Source organism: Notolepis coatsorum (assembly GCF_963971535.1).
Source record: "Notolepis coatsorum genome assembly, chromosome: 15".
NCBI classification, from domain to species: domain Eukaryota; kingdom Metazoa; phylum Chordata; class Actinopteri; order Aulopiformes; family Paralepididae; genus Notolepis; species Notolepis coatsorum.
Genome location: NC_140179.1, coordinates 11,782,850 through 11,802,269, shown reverse-complemented (window position 1 = coordinate 11,802,269; position 19,420 = coordinate 11,782,850). Strand labels below are relative to the sequence as shown.

General features: G+C 42.8%; 1 protein-coding gene across 3 annotated transcripts in view; it reads right to left on the bottom strand.

Moving 5' to 3' along the window:
- Positions 1 to 14,295: 14,295 nt before the first annotated feature.
- The window catches only part of LOC311241379 (alanine aminotransferase 2-like), a 77,284-nt gene continuing 72,159 nt past the window's right edge, over positions 14,296 to 19,420 (bottom strand). For all 3 annotated transcript variants that reach the window (XM_084330176.1, XM_084330178.1, XM_084330177.1), the window contains exons 11-12: positions 17,334 to 17,446; positions 14,296 to 14,567 (exon numbers count right to left, since the gene is read on the bottom strand). In XM_084330176.1, coding sequence (XP_084186302.1) covers positions 14,435 to 14,567; positions 17,334 to 17,446 — 246 coding nt within the window. In that variant the 3' untranslated portion in view covers positions 14,296 to 14,434. The remainder of the gene's footprint in view (positions 14,568 to 17,333; positions 17,447 to 19,420) is intronic.

Genomic DNA, 19,420 nt, shown 5'->3' with positions numbered 1-19,420 from the left:
TGAAAATCTTGTTTTTCAATCTTATTGCATTTTTTTTACAGGATGATGTAAAATTACCCACAACTGTTGGAACATACTTGATGACTAAAGCTCTGTGATGGGTATTCCCTGGATATAAGAATAATCCAACCATTTCACATATCCAATCTACTCGGTTACCCTAAAGATTGGCCCATCTGTCAGTTGTCAACTTGTCAGTAGTTGTAATGTAAAGGATATCATCTAGCTAGCCCACAAACAAGTAATGAAACGATTGCACAAAAAAAGTTAAGTTTCCATGGTTCAGCACCTGTTACAATGTATCGCCTGCAAGCGCAGGTTAGCCCGTGTTCATCTCCCATAGCAACCGATCACACTGGTCCCATGAATGTGTCTTGAAAGCCTCATGCGACTTACACAGTTGTTAAATATGTGTAATGAGGTGCTAAGCTAACAACATATCTGGGTTGTTAGCCCAGATGAAAAGAGAGGGGTTTTGTTATTGGATTTGGATCAGTGAGCCAGAGTGTAGGTTCACATTAGTTCTTTAGGGTGAATAGCGAGAATGAGGAACAGTAGCAACATAAGCCGTTGTTATGGGCTTAAAAACAAGGGCTATTTACTGGTTTTAACAAATAACACACTTTCGGTTTAGTAATACCTCATTAACTAGAAAGATGCGCTCAGTAGAGCGTAAATCTCCACCAGGTGGCACACCAGACACAAAAACACTGACCACTCTCTTTATTAACAGTTTCATAGTGACAACCAGGGCCGCCGCTAGGGGTGTGCGAGCAGTGCGGTCGCACTGGGCCTCGCGAGAAGGGGGGCCTAAAAAAAAAAAAAAAATGTAATAAAAAAAAAATAGAATGTTAACAATCACTTTCCATCACAGACCTAAAATCTAGTTTAGCTTACATGCTTATATATTTCACATTAGACACGTTTGTAGAATAGTGTAGACACGTGAATGTATCTGACTGGTTCCGGGCTCTGCAGATATATGCTATTGTTTTCAATGGACCGTTTACTTTTGTGCCCGGCAAAGCATCGTGGGAGGACTAACACTAGGGGGAGCTGGTTGGCGTCGGTAGTCTGGTAGTCGGATATGTGAAGAGGAACTGTAATCACCCACCACGAGGAGCCACAGCACAGGTACGGGGTCTCTTCAGCGAGTGGACGTCTTGGCCAAGAAAAGAGCATCCTACTTTTGAAAACGTGAAATACCAATATTGCACCGGAGCAGAAGAAATAACGCTGGGTACCGTAAGCTTATCAATACTGAGAGGACGTTCGGCAGATGGACTGAAGATAGACTGAAGAAAGTGTTGCGTGTTAGAACGTTCAGTCGGGGAGAGATTCTACTGGACATCCACCAGCGCAGCTAGCTGCCGTTAGCCAGGAGCTAGCCACACACACAACGCAGCTAGCCGCCGTTAGCCAGGAGCTAGCCACACACACAGCGTAGCTAGCCGCCATTAGCCAGGAGCTAGCCACACACACACAGCGCAGCTAGCTGCCGTTAGCCAGGAGCTAGCCGCCGTTAGCCAGGAGCTAGCCACACACAGCTAGCCGCCGTTAGCCAGGAGCTAGCCAAACACACACACAGCGCAGCTAGCCGCCATTAGCTAGTAGTTCTTGGGAGGAGTGATACAGCAAAGATCGGACTAAAACGAAGATACAACGGAATGGCTTAAACCTTCTCACGTGGCAGTTTCGGGCTTCTCAGCACAACGTGCACCGGGGAAAAGGGTTGCTTGTTTTCCTTTAACTTATATCCCTTTCAGCAATTCAGTAGCTAATGCAACTCATCCCAGTCGGTGTTTAGCTCAGCCAGGGGGGATGGAGACTGCCAGCTACTGCTAGCTGACGTTACTTTCTCTGTCAGACTTGGGTGTGTTCCAGCTGCAACTTACGGAGTAACACTTTCCTCCCACGTATAGAAGTATCTTCAATGGTGAGTGAAAACCAAATAAAAGATTTTATATTACGTTGACTGTATATATATGCCCAGCCTCGGGCAGCGCTATTATTTAAGAATACGTTGACTGTATGCCCAGCCTCGGGCAGCGCTATTATTTAAGAATATGTTGACTGTATGCCCAGCCTCGGGCAGCGCTATTATTTAACACTTTGGTCGCCAAAAACACCTTACCACGTCATTCCCCGCCATGCTCATTCTGCCAAAGATGCCGTACCACGTCTTTGAGATCAATATTTCAAAAATCTGTGATCGCAATCATATTTCTCCCCCGGAGACTTGAGATCTACTGTTGATCCCCTCTCAACTCTCCAACGGTTCAAGAGCGCCATCTGGTGGCCGATCGGCGGATCGCCCAAACCGGAAACAGGAAACGGAAGCTGGTGCTCATTCCAATTCGGTCCGATCACTCGCTAATAGTCCCAGGACTCGAGCAATCCGTTACCAATAACTCGATAAACAACATGATTTGGACGTATATACTATTATACAACCTGGAGATGGATCGCATATTTCTACATCCCATAATAGGAATATTTCTGCTCCACGCTCATCGCCCAACGCTACGAGGAAGCTACGGTGAGATTCAGCGTTTTTTTTTAACGTGTTCGATATAAACTGATCTGATGATCATATCACCCACACTAGATGAATCATCTAACGTTGGCCACGGAATTATAAACGACCCCCCCCCCCCCCCCCATCCGGTCAACATCAGATGATAAGTAGTAACTTCTAGAAGCACGTCCATTTGAAATTGTTTATCTCGCGCAGATCGCTATCAAACTATTTGATCATCAATATAATGCATTTAGGGCTATAAATCACGTTCTGGAGAATGCTGCAGAAAACGATAACACTTATACTTTAGACCATATTTTAGTATGAATATGTGAATGAAAAAGTATAACGTTGCTACACCCTGAACAATAGATACTTGACGTTGAATGGGCCATAGTAATGTCAATTTAGCAATACAATTTAAAAGGTTATAGCCCTGCAAAGAAGGGGAACTTCTCCATAGACAAATAGAGCTGGCGTGGGATGGTTTATTATGAATATAAGCCTGGCGACCAAAGTGTTAAGAATATGTTGACTGTATGCCAAAAAATATATATTAACACTTTGGGTGCCGGGACACGTCTTCTCACGTCTTTGCTGGCCATGCTAAAGTTGCCGGGGGACGCTGTACAGCGTCCTTATATCAATATTTCAAAAATCTGCGATCGGATTCATAATGTCCCTCCGCTGGCCTGAGATCCACCAGCAGGACCCACTGAGCTCTCTGGCGGTTCAGGAGCGCCATCTGGTGGCCGATCGGCGCAACCGCTTAACAGGAAGCGCAGTAAAGGTTTTGCTAGACGTCCGTATTGCTTCCGGCCACTCGGTACATGTCCCGTGACTCTAGCTCGTCACACTACATAGCGATCGATTGCCAATAACTCGATAAACAACATGATTTGGACGTATATACCATTATACAAGCTGGAGATGGACCGGGTAATAATATATCCCATAATGATAAAATTTCTACTCGACGATGATCGCCCAACGGCGCGCGGAGACTGGGGTGAGTTTCAGCGTGTAACGTTACCGTCTTCGATAATAACTGATATTATCAACATTTGACCCACATTAGATGATTGGTATAACGCTGCCCACGGAATTATAAACGCCCCCTCGCCCATCCGGTCAACATCAGATGACGTGTAGTAACTTCTAGAAGTACGTCTAGTTGGAATTTTTTATATCGCGCTGATTGCCATCAAACTGTATTTCATCATCAATATAATGCATTTGGGGCTATATATCACGTTCTGGAGAAAGCTGCAGAAAGAGATGAAAACATACTTATACATTAGACCATACTTTACTATGAATATGTGAATGAAAAAGTTTAACGTTGCTACACAATGAACAATACATATAGGACTTTGAATGGGCCCTAATAATGGCAATGTAGCAATAGAATTAAAAAAGTTATAGCCCTGCAAAGAAGGGGACTTTCTCCATAGACAAATAGCGCTGGCAATCTATGGTATATCATTAATTTAACCTTAGGCAACCAAAGTGTTAATTAATTAATTTATAAAAAAATATATATAAATTTTTGTACCTTTTAAAAAAGGGCCTCGCATTTCTCCCAGACGGCACTGGTGACAACAATAAGGTTCTAAAAGGACCCAAGTTTATTTTCTGTTGCTAAGTTTGCAATAACTGTTATTGTTGTCACTTTGAAAACCTTTGACACCGTAGGAGAACTGTTCCCAAACTGTTCCCTAGGAACATGATGCCAGTGAAACCAGTGGTAGTTAGTAGCATTAGCATGCTAATCTTAAACACACTGACTGCTCTCCAATTATATTATTATGATATTATATACTAATGCTAGACGGTAATAGGAAGGGGGATAGGAAGCATAGGAAGGATGTTAGGAAGCATAGGAAGGATGATAGAAGGCATAGGAAGGATGATAGAAGGCATAGGAAGGATGATAGGAAGCATAGGAAGGATGATAGGAAGCATAGGAAGGATGATATGAAGCATAGGAAGGATGTTGGAAAGCATGTTAGGAAACAGGTTCCAAGCACGAAGCAGAGCTGAGGTTAACAGGAAGTTGGTGACAGACGAAGACATTTCAGGGGCTGTATCCTTCAAAGGCTGCATTTGAAGACCGAATATGTCAGTGGTGCAACCAAAGCTGTCCCATTTCAAAGACGCGGCAGAGAAATGCAGCCTTCTTTACCCGAATTTGGAGGATCCTTCGGGAAAGCCAAGTATCCCAGAATGCTCAGTTCGGACCCGCCTTTGTAGACTGTGTTCTTCAAAGGATACAGCCCCTGAATTGAGACACAGCTGAAGAGACATGGGCAAAATCCTTCTTACTGTAAACTACGGGTGAGTCTTGTGCAATCAACCAGCACCTGCTAACGGGTCTGACCCTTTAGCTCAGATGGTTAGTGCGGCCGCCTGTGGATCCTATGGTCCCGGTTTCAAATCCACTCGGTTACATTACCGTCTAGTGTTAGCATGCTAATACTAATAACTACAATTGGGAGAGTCGTCAGTGTGATTGTGTGTTAGTTAGCAATAGCATGTGAATGCATGAACAGGAAGTGAGTGACAGATGAAGAGGCACAGGCAGAATCATTGTTACCGTGACACCTCCGATAACAAAGGGTTCATGAGATATGAAAGGGGGGCTTATCTCAATGGACAATGATGGGAATGAATTCATGCATAAATGTTTTTAATGCATAGGTATGGTAACGGGCCAGAGAGCTAAACGGTGTAGTATCGCCCCCTTGTGTTCAAAATGTGTAACTTCATACTGAATCAACTTTTTCAATGGACAATGATGTAAATCTATAAATAATCGTATGATTTCAGACCATTGTGTACCTGTAACTGTTTTAGCTGATCTTTTTTAATGATTTAAAAGTTACTTGTGTTTAATTTTCTGTGAATATTGTTTTTATTATGTACCGTTTATATTTTGTACAATCGTTGTTTCTGTAAATGAGGGAAACCTCAGAAGCTTACCATTTTAAATAAAAGTTGAAATGAAATATCTTGATGACCTAGTTGTGTATTCCTCTAGCTGGTCGGAACATGTGGAAACCCTTGGTATGGTATTTGAGAATCTAGCAGCAGCGTCTTTGACTGTGAATCTGGCAAAGTGTGAATTTGGTAAAGCCACAGTCACTTACCTAGGTAAGCAAGTGGGGCAGCGCCAAGTGTGCCCTGTGGAAGCTAAGGTCTCTGCTATTACAGCTTTCCCAGCACCCACCACCAGGCGGGAACTGCAGAGGTTTCTAGGCATGGCGGGTTACTACAGGAGTTTCTGTAGAAACTTCTCCACCGTGGTTATCCCTCTCACCAACCTGCTTAGTCCCTCTAGGTAGGGAGTTTAAATGGACCCCAGGCTGCCAGGATGCTTTTGAAGGTGTGAAGGCTCTTTTGTGCAGTGCTCCTGTTCTTGCAGCACAAGATTTTGAATACCATTTAAGTTGGATGTAGATGCCAGTGGTATGGGAGCTGGTGCTGTCTTGCAACAGGAGGTCCATGGTATTGATCATCCTGTGTGTTACTTCTCCAGAAAGTTCAACAAACACCAGCTGATTTACTCCATGATTGAGAAGGAAGCCCTGGCTTTGTTTGCGTTACAGTATTTTCAGGTCTATGTTGGGTCTAGTTCTATGCCTATGGTTGTTTATACTGACCACAACCCGCTAGTATTCCTAGCTCATATGTACAATCACAACCAGCGCCTTATGCGTTGGTCCCTGATGGTCCAAAACTATGATCTGGACATTCGTCATAAGAAAGGTACCAATAGCGTGTTAGCGGATGATTTATCTCGAGTGTAAAATGTGTGTGATAAAAAAGTACAAAAGAAAATGGGAGATGGGTTTGTTTTTGTGTGTGGGGGTGTTATGTTCCAGCATGTGGCTGTTGTATGTTGTTTGTACTTTTGTGTCTCCCCCCTTCTCTCTCTCTCACTCCACCTGCTACTCTGATCCAGGTTCCTGTCATTCATCAGGACACTAATTGGAAACCAGCCAGTCATCCCAGCCATCAATCAAATCACCAGTTGACCAATCGGAAGCCCTCCTCTTGTTTTGAAATCCATGTGGCACTTCCTGTTTCTGCCCTTCCTTTTGTCTCTAATCAGTGATGTACCTGAACGCGTTCAATGAACGATCGTTCATGAACGCGTTCGTATTTTGGGTGAACTGAACGTACTGTATATCCGCTAAATGAACGTAATTGAGAACGTGTTCATTCTCAGCGCTGTGTAATGGAGTTCAAAAGTGTGTTCATTCTCAGCACTCTATTATAACGGCGTTCAAAGATGTGCCAGATTTCATATGCATTTCAGCCGAAAACCCTGTTAAAACACACTGTAAACAGGCTTAAAAATTTGCGTAAAACCACCCGATCTGGCAACGCGCCTGTCACCCCCTGCTACGTCATCAGACTCCTCCTCCTCAACAACAGTGGACCAGCGGAATCTGCGAGCAGAAGCCGAAAGCTGCAGCAGCACTCGCTCAGAGTCAGACTCTACCTCTAGACGTCGGCGTATAAGCATTTAAAAGAGTTTAACGTTAGTCAGTATTGACTCAGACGGAAACAATCTAACGTTTGTCTGTAAACTTTGTCCACCCGGTTTGAAGAAGCAAGTCCGTACATCGAAGTCGACAGCAACATTGAGAATATGCAAACGTCCTGTTTTAGTTTTCATAATAAAGACAATTCAAGCAAAGTTTTTCCTCATGTTTTTGAAAATATACTGTAGAGATGAAAGCTGCAGCTGCTACTAGTGTGGACTGAATGGGCGGCAGCAAAGCGTTATGGAAATGCCAGTATTCCGATTGCTGTCTGTGGTTCAATCATTTTTACAAATAATAGCTTGCAGCAACGTATTGAAAAAAGAACTAACCAAATGGGCCGTTCAATATCTCCTTTATGTTCGAAATGTCAAACAGACCTGGGTACCTACAGTATATCACTACTTTTGGGAATCTAAGTGTTTATCCAGGTTCTGGGGCCAAGTGATTGATTGATTGATTGAACACTTTATTAACAGATTGCAGAATGGGTACAGTACAGTGGCGAATCCTTATGGAAGCCAACGGAAGCCATGCCTCCCTAATATTAAAATATGAATTAATATCAAATATGAAAAAAAAATATATACCGGGGTATATATAAAAAAAATTTAATATAGTTTACATTCTTTTTCATCTGTGCATCTGTGTTATAATTTTTTTTGTTTTTTTTTTAAATGTCTCCCTCTTCTCCTTCTCACTCCCTCTAACACACTGTCAGACTCACTGTGCTCACTGCAGCTAGTATAGGAGAGAGGCAGGGGGTAGGTCTCTTTCTCCAGGCTTCCAGCATTATAGAGTCCAAATCCGATCCTAGCCAATCAGATTCGAGCTGACTGCCACACCCTAAAAGTTTAAAACGGGGCTGAGAGGAAAACACTCAGCATATTTCCCCCTCTGCACTCTGAACATTGTATTAACCGGTAACTGTTCCCACGGGCCGAATATTGCCCCGATCCTCGCGAGATTAAATCCACGGGGACCTCTCGGCGTGCCGAAGCTTTTCCTAAATCACTTCCATCATCGAAAACGAGGGGAAAAGGTCGGCTCGCGACCCTGAAAATGTTGCGTGATTTTAAAAACGCTGTATTAAGTGAGCCTATTATGGGATCCACGCGAGCTTTCTATTGTGGAAACATCTGGGCGTCCCGCAACTTTTACTCATTCACATGTAGCCCCTAAAATGCTTAGAAAAGGAAAACAGAAAGCGTGGAATAAACTCGCCGATACGGAAAAGTGTCCCACGGGCGCGCCGTGATTCCGATCCGCGTGAAAATATTCACGGCCATAGAGGAGACCGTGGGACACCTTTTTGCAACCGAATATGTGTCTCGAATTTGCTCCCACGCGGCGCGCAAAATCGTGCAAGGAAAGATCGGACCAAAAATTAACCAATGCTCCAGCAGTATTAATGACCCTGATGTAAACAAGACAAACGTCTTTCTCTGGTCTGCATCCCCTTAACAATTGTATGTATTGAGCTGTACTGTACTGTACCCATTCTGCAATCTGTTAATAAACTTTTCAATCAATCAATCAAACATACAATTGTTAATGGGATGCAGACCAGAGAAAGACTTTTGTCTTGTTTACATCAGGGTCCCCCATTTTCAATTAATCATAACATATATGACATACAGATACAGTACTGCTATATCTATACATTTATGACATACCAAATTTGCAAATACAGTACTGTTTGTGATACAAAAAGAGTCCAGAAAAGAGAGTATATACATTTGACGTAGAAACTGTACATTGGAGGTGGTTGGGTGGGTTTGGTAGGAGGGGTGACACCCTTTACAATTCAAACTATTTGATAAACTTCTACTTTCAGCCCGGAAATGCATTCTGATAAACTGGATTAAGGATAAGCCTCCATTTTTACAAATGTGGTATAGAGAGATCTTCGGTGTGCTACCCCATGAAAGACACTGTGCAATGCATAGAGGCAACAACGCTTCCTTTCAGGAATCAAATCAAATCAGTGCCCCATTGTATGGACAGACCTAGGATAGGAAATAATAAATTCAAATAAATATATGTATGTCTACATGTGAATGGGCTCGAGGCAAGTGCAATACTGTACAGTGCCTGTCTTGGTTTGCTTTCCTTTTTGCTTGTTTTGTTTTTGCTTGCTTATGGTGTGGATGATGGCATAGAGATGAACTGGAGGACCCCCCCCCCCCTTGTCCCAATGTGTGTTTTTGTAATGTAAGTAACTGTACGTGAAAAATCTATAAAAAAAAATAAAAATAACTAAATTAGTTCATTTTTGAAACCATGAACTTTAGTTTAGTTTTTTAAATTATGAACTATGAACTGAACTAGTTCATTTTAAAATTGTGAACTGTGAACTGAACTAGTTCATGTAGAAAGTGAACTTTCCCAACACTGTCTCTAATGCTGTTGGTTAAATGTTTGACTGTGCCTTAGTTAGCCAACTTGGTAAAAGTGTATGCATGTGTGTGTTGGGAATTGGAGCAGGTAAGGGGCCCAATACATTAAGGTGCTACACGTAGTGACAGTATTGTCTAGACACACTAGGTCACACCAATGGCTACGTCTTTATTGTACAAAACAGGGCACAAGATAAACAAAAGACATATCTGGAATTCAGCATTTCCAAAATGAATTTGACAAAGAAACAAACTATGTTAACAGTCTAGTGGATAAATGGCTAATATACAGGTAGCCTATCTGAACAGATGTATAGTGTAAGTGGTCAAGTTGTTTTTCCCAAGCACCCTTGAGTGTGGCATCAAACCCTTTACATACTGTATAAAAATGCTTTGTGTTAAGAGCCCCTTTTAGAGAGCATGATAATTAACTAAAATGAATCACACACCAAACACTTAAGTCAACAAAATAAAAAACATCAATATTTAAGAGGCATCAAAACTAAGACCAAATGTGGGGAAAAGTGAGACATTCCTTCGTTCACCCAATTACTGTAAGAGATCTCGTTACCATCCAAGGCACCTCACCACCACAAGGGGGCAGAAAACACTTGGAAGAGGTAGAGAATCTGTCGCAGTGGTGTCAGGAGAACTGCCTCTCCCTGAACGTCAGCAAAACAAAAAGAGATGATTGTGGACTTCAGGAGGTCGGGGGTCAGGGACTACAGCCCCCTCAGCATCGACGGGGCACCGGTTGAGAGAGTGAACAGTTTCAAGTACCTCGGAGTCCACATATCCGAGGATTTGACATGGACCACACACATTGACAGTGTTGTGAAGAAGGCACGGCAACACCTCTACTTCCTCAGGCGCCTAAGGAAGTTCCAAGTCAGTCAGAAGATCCTTAAGAACTTCTACTCATGCACAATAGAGAGCATCCTGACTGGCAATATCACCTCCTAGTTTGGGAATAGCACCGCACAAAACCGTAGCAGACTACAGAGAGTGGCCCGTTCAGTCGAACGCACAATTGGAGGGGGGCTTCCCACTCTCCAGGGCATTTACAACAAGCGGTGCATGGGTAAGGCTAAGAGAATTATCAAAGACTCCAGCCACCCAAACAACTGCCTCTTTGAACTGCTGCGGTCAGGCAAGCGATACCGGAGTCTCATGGCAAGCACAGAGAGACTCAGAAGAAGCTTCTATCCTCAGGCCATCAGAATGCTAAATGACAATAACACTATGTAACAACCATCAATTGCACTCACAGCACACACATCCACACGCACACACTCACTTTAAACAAACAACTCACTGCAGCACCCACTTTACCCACTTTAGAACACCTAAACACACTTCATATTTATTGGTAAAGAATTTGCACTACAACCCATACCTCATTACACCTTACTGTAAATTGTACCTAAATTGTACCTCATCCCATTTCTGCTTTGTACTGTATAGTATATTGTATTGTAACTCAGTTACTTCTACTCTGCATTGTACATTGTATATATGTATATACTGAACACTTTTGTCTACGTACTTGACTTCTATTTTATACTTACTATACTTATTTTATACTTATCTATTTTTATCTAGCACAATCTCTGGAGCAAAACAGAAAGAAGCATTTTATATAAAAGTATTCTGTACTTCTGTATGACAACTAATAGAGAAACGTGAAACTTGTTATGGAGGTTAGCTAACTGTATATTATAGATTCAGAGTCATGGGGCAGAAAACACTTGTTATGGAGGTTAGCTAACTGTATATTATAGATTCAGAGTCATGGGGCAGAAAACACTTGTTATGGAGGTTAGCTAACTGTATATTATAGATTCAGCCACTAGTGTTTGTACACCTCTGCTCTCCATTAACCTTATTCACCCCGCCGCCATCTTTGTTTTAGATCGCTATAAACGTATTTCAGTGAACTAATTATTAATTCACCTCCATATATCTCTAAACACGCAAACTACGGCGGTGAAAAACAACCTGAGTCAGGTAATCATGAGCTTGTAATATCAACAGTGTATTCTGACTGTTGTTTTGATAATTTCACTTCTTGAAGTGGCATTTCTATAGCCAAATTTGAACATTGAAGTGAACAGGCACTTCCGCATCCGTACCTCACATTACTACTCCTATTAGTCTTGTTTGTTTATTAAAGGATCCCCATTAGTCTTGACCAATATGGCGGTGAAGTGATTGAGGCGAATGGGCAGGGGCCTCTATGAACAGAGACTACTCCAAAGATACTTTTAGGAAACCAGCAATCGAGCCCTTAACACTTTCAGTGCCAGCCATGCGGGGCGCTAAAGGGCTCCGTATGCCAGCGTCCACTTCAATGATAGAGCTCTCATATTTGCAAACGCATAAACTATGTCTTAAATTATGTGTCTAATCTGGTCGTCGCTTATCAATGACTTGTTTGCAGTCAACATTGTCAAAACGGATTGTTTTTTTTAATCGGTTCATTTCCGTTTTATACCATTTTTAAAAACGCTAGTTTTTTTAAGTTTCAGGAAAATATAAAGATTCTGTGATAATCGCCCTTTACTGGAATATTCTGGAATACAAAAAAAACGTTGTAATTTTTCGGCCTATTTATGAATAGTTTTCAAATAAACGCTAGATTATCGATAGTATATGTGTACTTATGCACGCTAGAGAAGCGAGCTGAAAAATCTATTCTCTCATTTCCTGATCAGCACACACACACACGCACACACACACACACACACACACACACACATGGGGCACACGTTGATATCTCTGTGAAAAAAGTTCTGATTATCCTAAAACTAGTAAAATAGATTCCTTACCTCAGATCAGATGTTCTCCAAAAAGATTATTCCAATTCCTGATCGCCATTCCAAATATCGATCGTGTTTATTGATCCAACGCTGGGTACTGGAAATATGTATTCCACGCTGTTCTGATGGTCCACAATGAATCCGATCCTCTCGGATGACTTGCCTGAGAAGTAAAATGAGGAAGCTGGATTCCCCCCCCCCCCCCCCCCCATGTGTTTCATGCAATCCATTCCAAAGGGGTGCAGTACAACAGGGAGAGACGATAGGGGGCGGTATTTTCCCAATGGAGCTCAGAGAGTTTGCAGCACTAACGTGAGACTAGATTGATGAAATATTAATTGAAATCGCTAATAAAAAAATATATTATCGTCGCTGGCACTCAACGGTCGGCTTGAACTAACGATAAATCTCGTCGCTAGCACTCAAAGTGTTAATGAAAACCTTGAGAACATTAGCTACTCAATTATAAATATCAACCTCATGCAAGGATCAGACTACAGTCTTTCACAATAGTCACCATGTCAGATGAGGTTATCGTAGCATCATAAACTCTTGGTGTGTCTTTGGCCGGAACACGGGACGCACTATGCAATGGTCCCAGACACATCGCTGCATGCCGTCTTGGTTGGCCAGCGATCGGTGAGGAGGGGTTTGGTTTGGACTAATAATTTTTTTCCTAAGTCAAAGAACACGTCGCAGGAATTAGTCACACTAGCAAAAAAAGGCAAAGAATTCCAACAGGTATCGTGGGGCGTCCCAGACTGGGTTAGGGTTAGGGTTAAAGTCCCAGACTGGGTTAAGGTCCCAGACGCCACATCTCCGTTCTCTGATTGTCGCACTACTAAAGAACGGTTCCTCGTTCCCGACGTTCATCATCGGGCACATGACAGAATTGTGTCAAAATCTGGCTGAATTTGCGTAGTCTGATCCGGGCATCGTAAAGGACATGATTTTGCATACAAAAATAGAAATGCATGAAATGGTTTGATTTGAGAAAATAAGGTTTTATATGTTTGCTGAATTCACACAAGTTGAACAATTCATTTATGTGACGACACTCGCCTATAGATGAATTTCGCTGTGGTGCTAAACAAGTACAATGAGGCTCGATGGCGTATAATTGAGCTCTATGGAGAAACCATGACACTCCCCTGACTAAAAGTATAATGGAGCCCTATGGAGAAACCATGACACTCCCCTGACTAAAAGTATAATGGAGCCCTATGGAGAAACCATGACACTCCCCTGACTAAAAGTATAATGGAGCCCTATGGAGAAACCATGACACTCCCCTGACTAAAAGTATAATGGAGCCCTATGGAGAAACCATGACACTCCCCTGACTAAAAGTATAATGGAGCCCTATGGAGAAACCATGACACTCCCCTGACTAAAAGTATAATGGAGCCCTATGGAGAAACCATGACACTCCCCTGACTAAAAGTATAATGGAGCCCTATGGAGAAACCATGACACTCCCCTGACTAAAAGTATAATGGAGCCCTATGGAGAAACCATGACACTCCCCTGACTAAAAGTATAATGGAGCTCTATGGAGAAACCATGACACTTCCCTGACTAAAAGCTGTTTCCAAAGTAATCGGCATGGCTGTGAATGCGACATTGGTAGGAATAGAGTAATAAATCTGTGAGCGATTAAAAAAACATATGAGACCTTGGCCTCCGGGCTTCAGAGGGATATGTCGACTTGTTTGACATCTTATAAGAAGATGTAGAGCAGCTTTGAATACAGACATAACGTGTCTCTACCCAGACAGATATATGGACATTAATATTTGACCCTCCAGTTTCGTCTGATACAAAGGCGAGGCGTCTCCCGTTAACTCAAAATCTTAAAAATCAGATCAAACTTCCAAGCAATCGAGTTTACAAGTAAAAAAGATAATTGGGGTTTTGAGGGTTAACCCTTTCACTGCCACACGACAGAAGGTTAACCCTTTACTATCACACAACCAACGGCGATGCTCCATCATTAGCATCAGAGATGCGGAGCTAATGATGCTAATGATCGGAGCATCGCCGTCGGTTGTGTGATAGTAAAGGGCTAACCTTCTGTATTGTCACAGTGAAAGGGTTAACCGGCTGTCGTGTGGCAGTGAAAGCGTTCATTGCCGTCATCATCTCTCAAGTGGCTGGTTCTCCTGATCTCTGAGACGTCTCCTCCTCGGACGAGTGCTGCTCCAGGAACCTGACGTGGAACTCTGCCACCTTCTGCAGTAGGATCTTCAGCTTCTCCATGCTGGGAAGAATGGTCATCCTGGTGGAGGAGAAAAAACACACACACACACACGCACACACACACACACACACACGCTGCAACTGCTTTAAACAATCACTTTAAACCAAATGGAAAAGTCACTAAAGGAGACAGTAGAGAGAGACAGAGTAGAGAATGTTTCTGGTGGGTAGATTGAGATTGAGCAGAAACACTTGGAGAGACGGTAGAGATAGAAACACAGTAGAGATAGAAACACAGTAGAGAGAGAGACACAGTAAAGAAGGTTTCTGGTGGGTAGGGATTGATAGCAGAAAGACTCAGACAGAAGGTTTCTGGTGGGTAGGGTGTTAACCACTAAAGCATCTCTGTGCACCGCTCTAATCCAACTGAATTCCATTCAGCTACACGCATCATCTGTCACACAGCACCGAGGGTTTGTTCCAGATGACAATTGAAAGGGAGGTCAGTAGGGGCGTTTCAGTGTGTACCGTACCGTACCGACCGGCTGTGTAGTATACCGAACCAATACAACGGTATGTTAACCACTGGGGGCTGTTTTTTTTTCACAATCTAATATATTTGTTATTATTAAAAAAAAAATAAAAAAAAATTACAAGTCGGGCGGCTACGTGGCGTAGTGGGCAAGGCGCTCGCCACGAAATCTGGAGACGCTGGGCTCGCCTGTTCGAGCCCAGCGCTCCACATTTGCTTTCAGTTTGGCTGGTCGTCCGTACTAATACACATTGGCCGTATTAGGGGTGGGAAACTGATGGGTGGGGATCGGGCGTTGTGGACAGCGACTCCTACAGGTCGGTTGGTGCGCCTGTGCAGTAGAATCAGGAAGTGTCGGGGGCAGCGTGAGCCTCCCACGCGTTACTCCTCGCCACTGAGAGATCGAGCTGCGCAGGTGAAAAGATGCGACTGCTGTTACCTCAAGTACCGGAGGGGACTTGTGCTATGTATGTAGAGCCATATGAAATCCGCGATCACGGAATCGCGGACGGAATCGCGGAATTGAGCAATAAAAATGGAATCAACTGTAAAAAAAATAAAATAAAAAAAAATATTATATATATATATATTTTTTTTTGGGGCTTGTACAGCACTTTGTTCAACTTTGTCAGTGCTGTAAAGTTTAAACCTTTTTAAATCTTAGACAAACAAAACACTGCTTTCATGAAATATTGTAAGCAGTCATTTGAGGCTTTATAAAAGCAGCACAATGAACACAAATCTGTCAGTGCCGAGTCCGACCTCATCTTAAATAACAAACAGCATTGCTTGTTGTAATTAACAAAGAGAGGCAGAGTTGATTTAGCAAAAAAATATATATATATCATTTATATTTTATTTTTTAATAATCAAATTTTATTTTCATATTCGAATCCCATGCCCATCGAACGAAGCTTCGAAGCTTTGAAGTATTTAAGACTGACAGCCCTATTAAATGGACTGTTATATCTTATTAAATTGTGGACATTTATTCATTCCCACTTATTAGACACTATTTCTGATGGTAAAATGAGCGTACAAAGCAAAATACAGAATTCTGAAATATTAAAACGGAATTTGGAAAAGAATAAAATGGAATTTGGAAAAAAATAAAACGGATTTCATATGGCTCTATATGTATGACTTAGTCCACATTGCAGCCGGCTTGTGGGAGGCAAGAAACAGCGTTCGTGACAGGGGAGGGTTGAATTGGATGATACGAAATTGGGATGGGAGAAAATATAGAAAATGGGAGAAAAAGTGGATAAAAAAAAAAATAATTACAAGTCGATTATTAATTTCAATATAGAATATTCGTTGACAGCCCTACAAGTACAATTAGTTACTGCACACTACATCACCCCTGAGTGGAACATGGAAAGCCAAACTTTCCCCCCACTGTACCGAAAACCCGAACCGAACCTCGACTTCAAAACCGAGGTACGTACCGTGGTTTTTGTGTACCGTTACACCCCAGACAAAACTACCCTACAAGGACAGAAGGGGCGCTATTTTAAATATTATTGAGAATTATCTTTCTCAACCTGGCAAAATGTTATATTGTTATATCGCGTGTGGGAAATGCTGCATTCTCTAGAAGATGTTTGACGCGGACATGGGATCAAGATGAAACTTATAAGTTACAACCATTCAGCCGATGTCTGTCCGCTAATGTCGCACCGAAAACGACCAAAGCAAATTCCTTGTATGTGAAAAAACTACTTGGCAAATAAAGACCTTTCTGATTCTGTTCCCTTTAAACCAAATAATACAGCCATCATGAGTGAAATTAGCGAGGGTTCATACATATTATTTAGAACATTTGTTGAAATCTTATTATTTTCACTCCAGAAATTTTCATTTAAAAAATGTCTTCTTCTCAGTCAAGGACATTGAGGTCATGATGACTTTCAGAAAACATATCTGACCCCATCGCTCGATTTACCCGCAGCATTGAAACTTTGTGCACAAGAAGATACAAGCTTCCATTATTCAATGAAAAATACTACTGAAGCTTCAAAGCTTGAAAAGAGGTAATTGGGACAGCGCTTGTTTTTACATTTCTGTGTTGGACTTGTGGTCTGAAAAATACATTTTTAACTCCATTTCATATGCATCAAACCACATGTCCAACCTCTAACAACGATGATCACTTCTCCACATAAGATGCGGATTTATCAGGTATTCCATTACTTAACTCCAAATACTTTAGGCACTTTAGGGTCCTTGTATAAACCATACAGGGCCAAACAACTACATGGGGGGATGAGAGAAAAGGTAGAGGTTAGGGCTGGAGAGGAGGTGGAGACTAACCTAAAGTGGTAGGTCCCCTCCCTCTGGCCGAACCCACTGCCTGGAACGACACAGATACCAGTCTCCTCCAGCAGCCTCAGACAGTACAGCATGTCAGGAGCCATGGCCAGCCTCTACCCAGGACAGAGAGAGAGACAGTTATACAGGAGCCATGACCAGCCTCTACCCAGGACAGAGAGAGAGACAGTTATACAGGAGCCCTGACCAGCCTCTACACAGGACAGAGAGAGAGACAGTTATACAGGAGCCCTGACCAGCCTCTACACAGGACAGAGAGAGACAGTTATACAGGAGCCATGACCAGCCTCTACACAGGACAGAGAGAGAGACAGTTATACAGGAGCCATGACCAGCCTCTACACAGGACAGAGAGAGAGACAGTTATACAGGAGCCATGACCAGCCTCTACACAGGACAGACAGACAGTTATACAGGAGCCATGACCAGCCTCTACACAGGACAGACAGACAGTTATACAGGAGCCATGACCAGCCTCTACACAGGACAGAGAGAGACAGTTATACAGGAGCCATGACCAGCCTCTACACAGGACAGAGAGACAGAGAGACAGTTATACAGGAGCCATGATCAGCCTCTACACAGGACAGAGAGAGAGACAGTTATACAGGAGCCATGACCAGCCTCTACACAGGACAGAGAGACAGTTATACAGGAGCCATGACCAGCCTCTACACAGGACAGAGAGAGAGACAGTTATACAGGAGCCATGACCAGCCTCTACACAGGACAGACAGACAGACAGTTATACAGTTATACAGCCAGGGGCCAGTCACACCCAGCGACAACATGGGGGAGATAGACGGCACTTTCTGACAGACACAGTTCTGGTTCTGGCTCTGGAGTCTCAGAGCCTTGGTGCTTTCTGGTGAACCAACCTGCTTTCACAACAGTTTAAGCGGAACCAAAGGTCATCCGCCCTCCGTCATCAGCATTTATTTATTATTGGGTCTGATGTTCTAGTGAACCCAGCCTTGGCCGTCTCTTCCACACGTTCTGCATACAGCTGTTTCTAGAGCTACTCTCTCTCTCTCTTCCACACGTTCTACATACAGCTGTTTCTAGAGCTACTCTCTCTCTCTCTTCCACACGTTCTGCATACAGCTGTTTCTAGAGCTACTCTCTCTCTTCCACAAGTTCTACATACAGCTGTTTCTAGAGCTACTCTCTCTCTTCCACAAGTTCTACATACAGCTGTTTCTAGAGCTACTCTCTCTCCTCCACAAGTTCTACATACAGCTGTTTCTAGAGCTACTCTCTCTCTCTCTTCCACAAGTTCTACATACAGCTGTTTCTAGAGCTACTCTCTCTCTTCCACAAGTTCTACATACAGCTGTTTCTAGAGCTACTCTCTCTCCTCCACAAGTTCTACATACAGCTGTTTCTAGAGCTACTCTCTCTCTCCTCCACAAGTTCTACATACAGCTGTTTCTAGAGCTACTCTCTCTCTTCCACACGTTCTACATACAGCTGTTTCTAGAGCTACTCTCTCTCTTCCACAAGTTCTACATACAGCTGTTTCTAGAGCTACTCTCTCTCTTCCACAAGTTCTACATACAGCTGTTTCTAGAGCTACTCTCTCTCCTCCACAAGTTCTACATACAGCTGTTTCTAGAGCTACTCTCTCTCTCTCTTCCACAAGTTCTACATACAGCTGTTTCTAGAGCTACTCTCTCTCTTCCACAAGTTCTACATACAGCTGTTTCTAGAGCTACTCTCTCTCCTCCACAAGTTCTACATACAGCTGTTTCTAGAGCTACTCTCTCTCTCCTCCACAAGTTCTACATACAGCTGTTTCTAGAGCTACTCTCTCTCTTCCACAAGTTCTACATACAGCTGTTTCTAGAGCTACTCTCTCTCCTCCACAAGTTCTACATACAGCTGTTTCTAGAGCTACTCTCTCTCTCCTCCACAAGTTCTACATACAGCTGTTTCTAGAGCTACTCTCTCTCTCTTCCACAAGTTCTACATACAGCTGTTTCTAGAGCTACTCTCTCTCCTCCACAAGTTCTACATACAGCTGTTTCTAGAGCTACTCTCTCTCCTCCACAAGTTCTACATACAGCTGT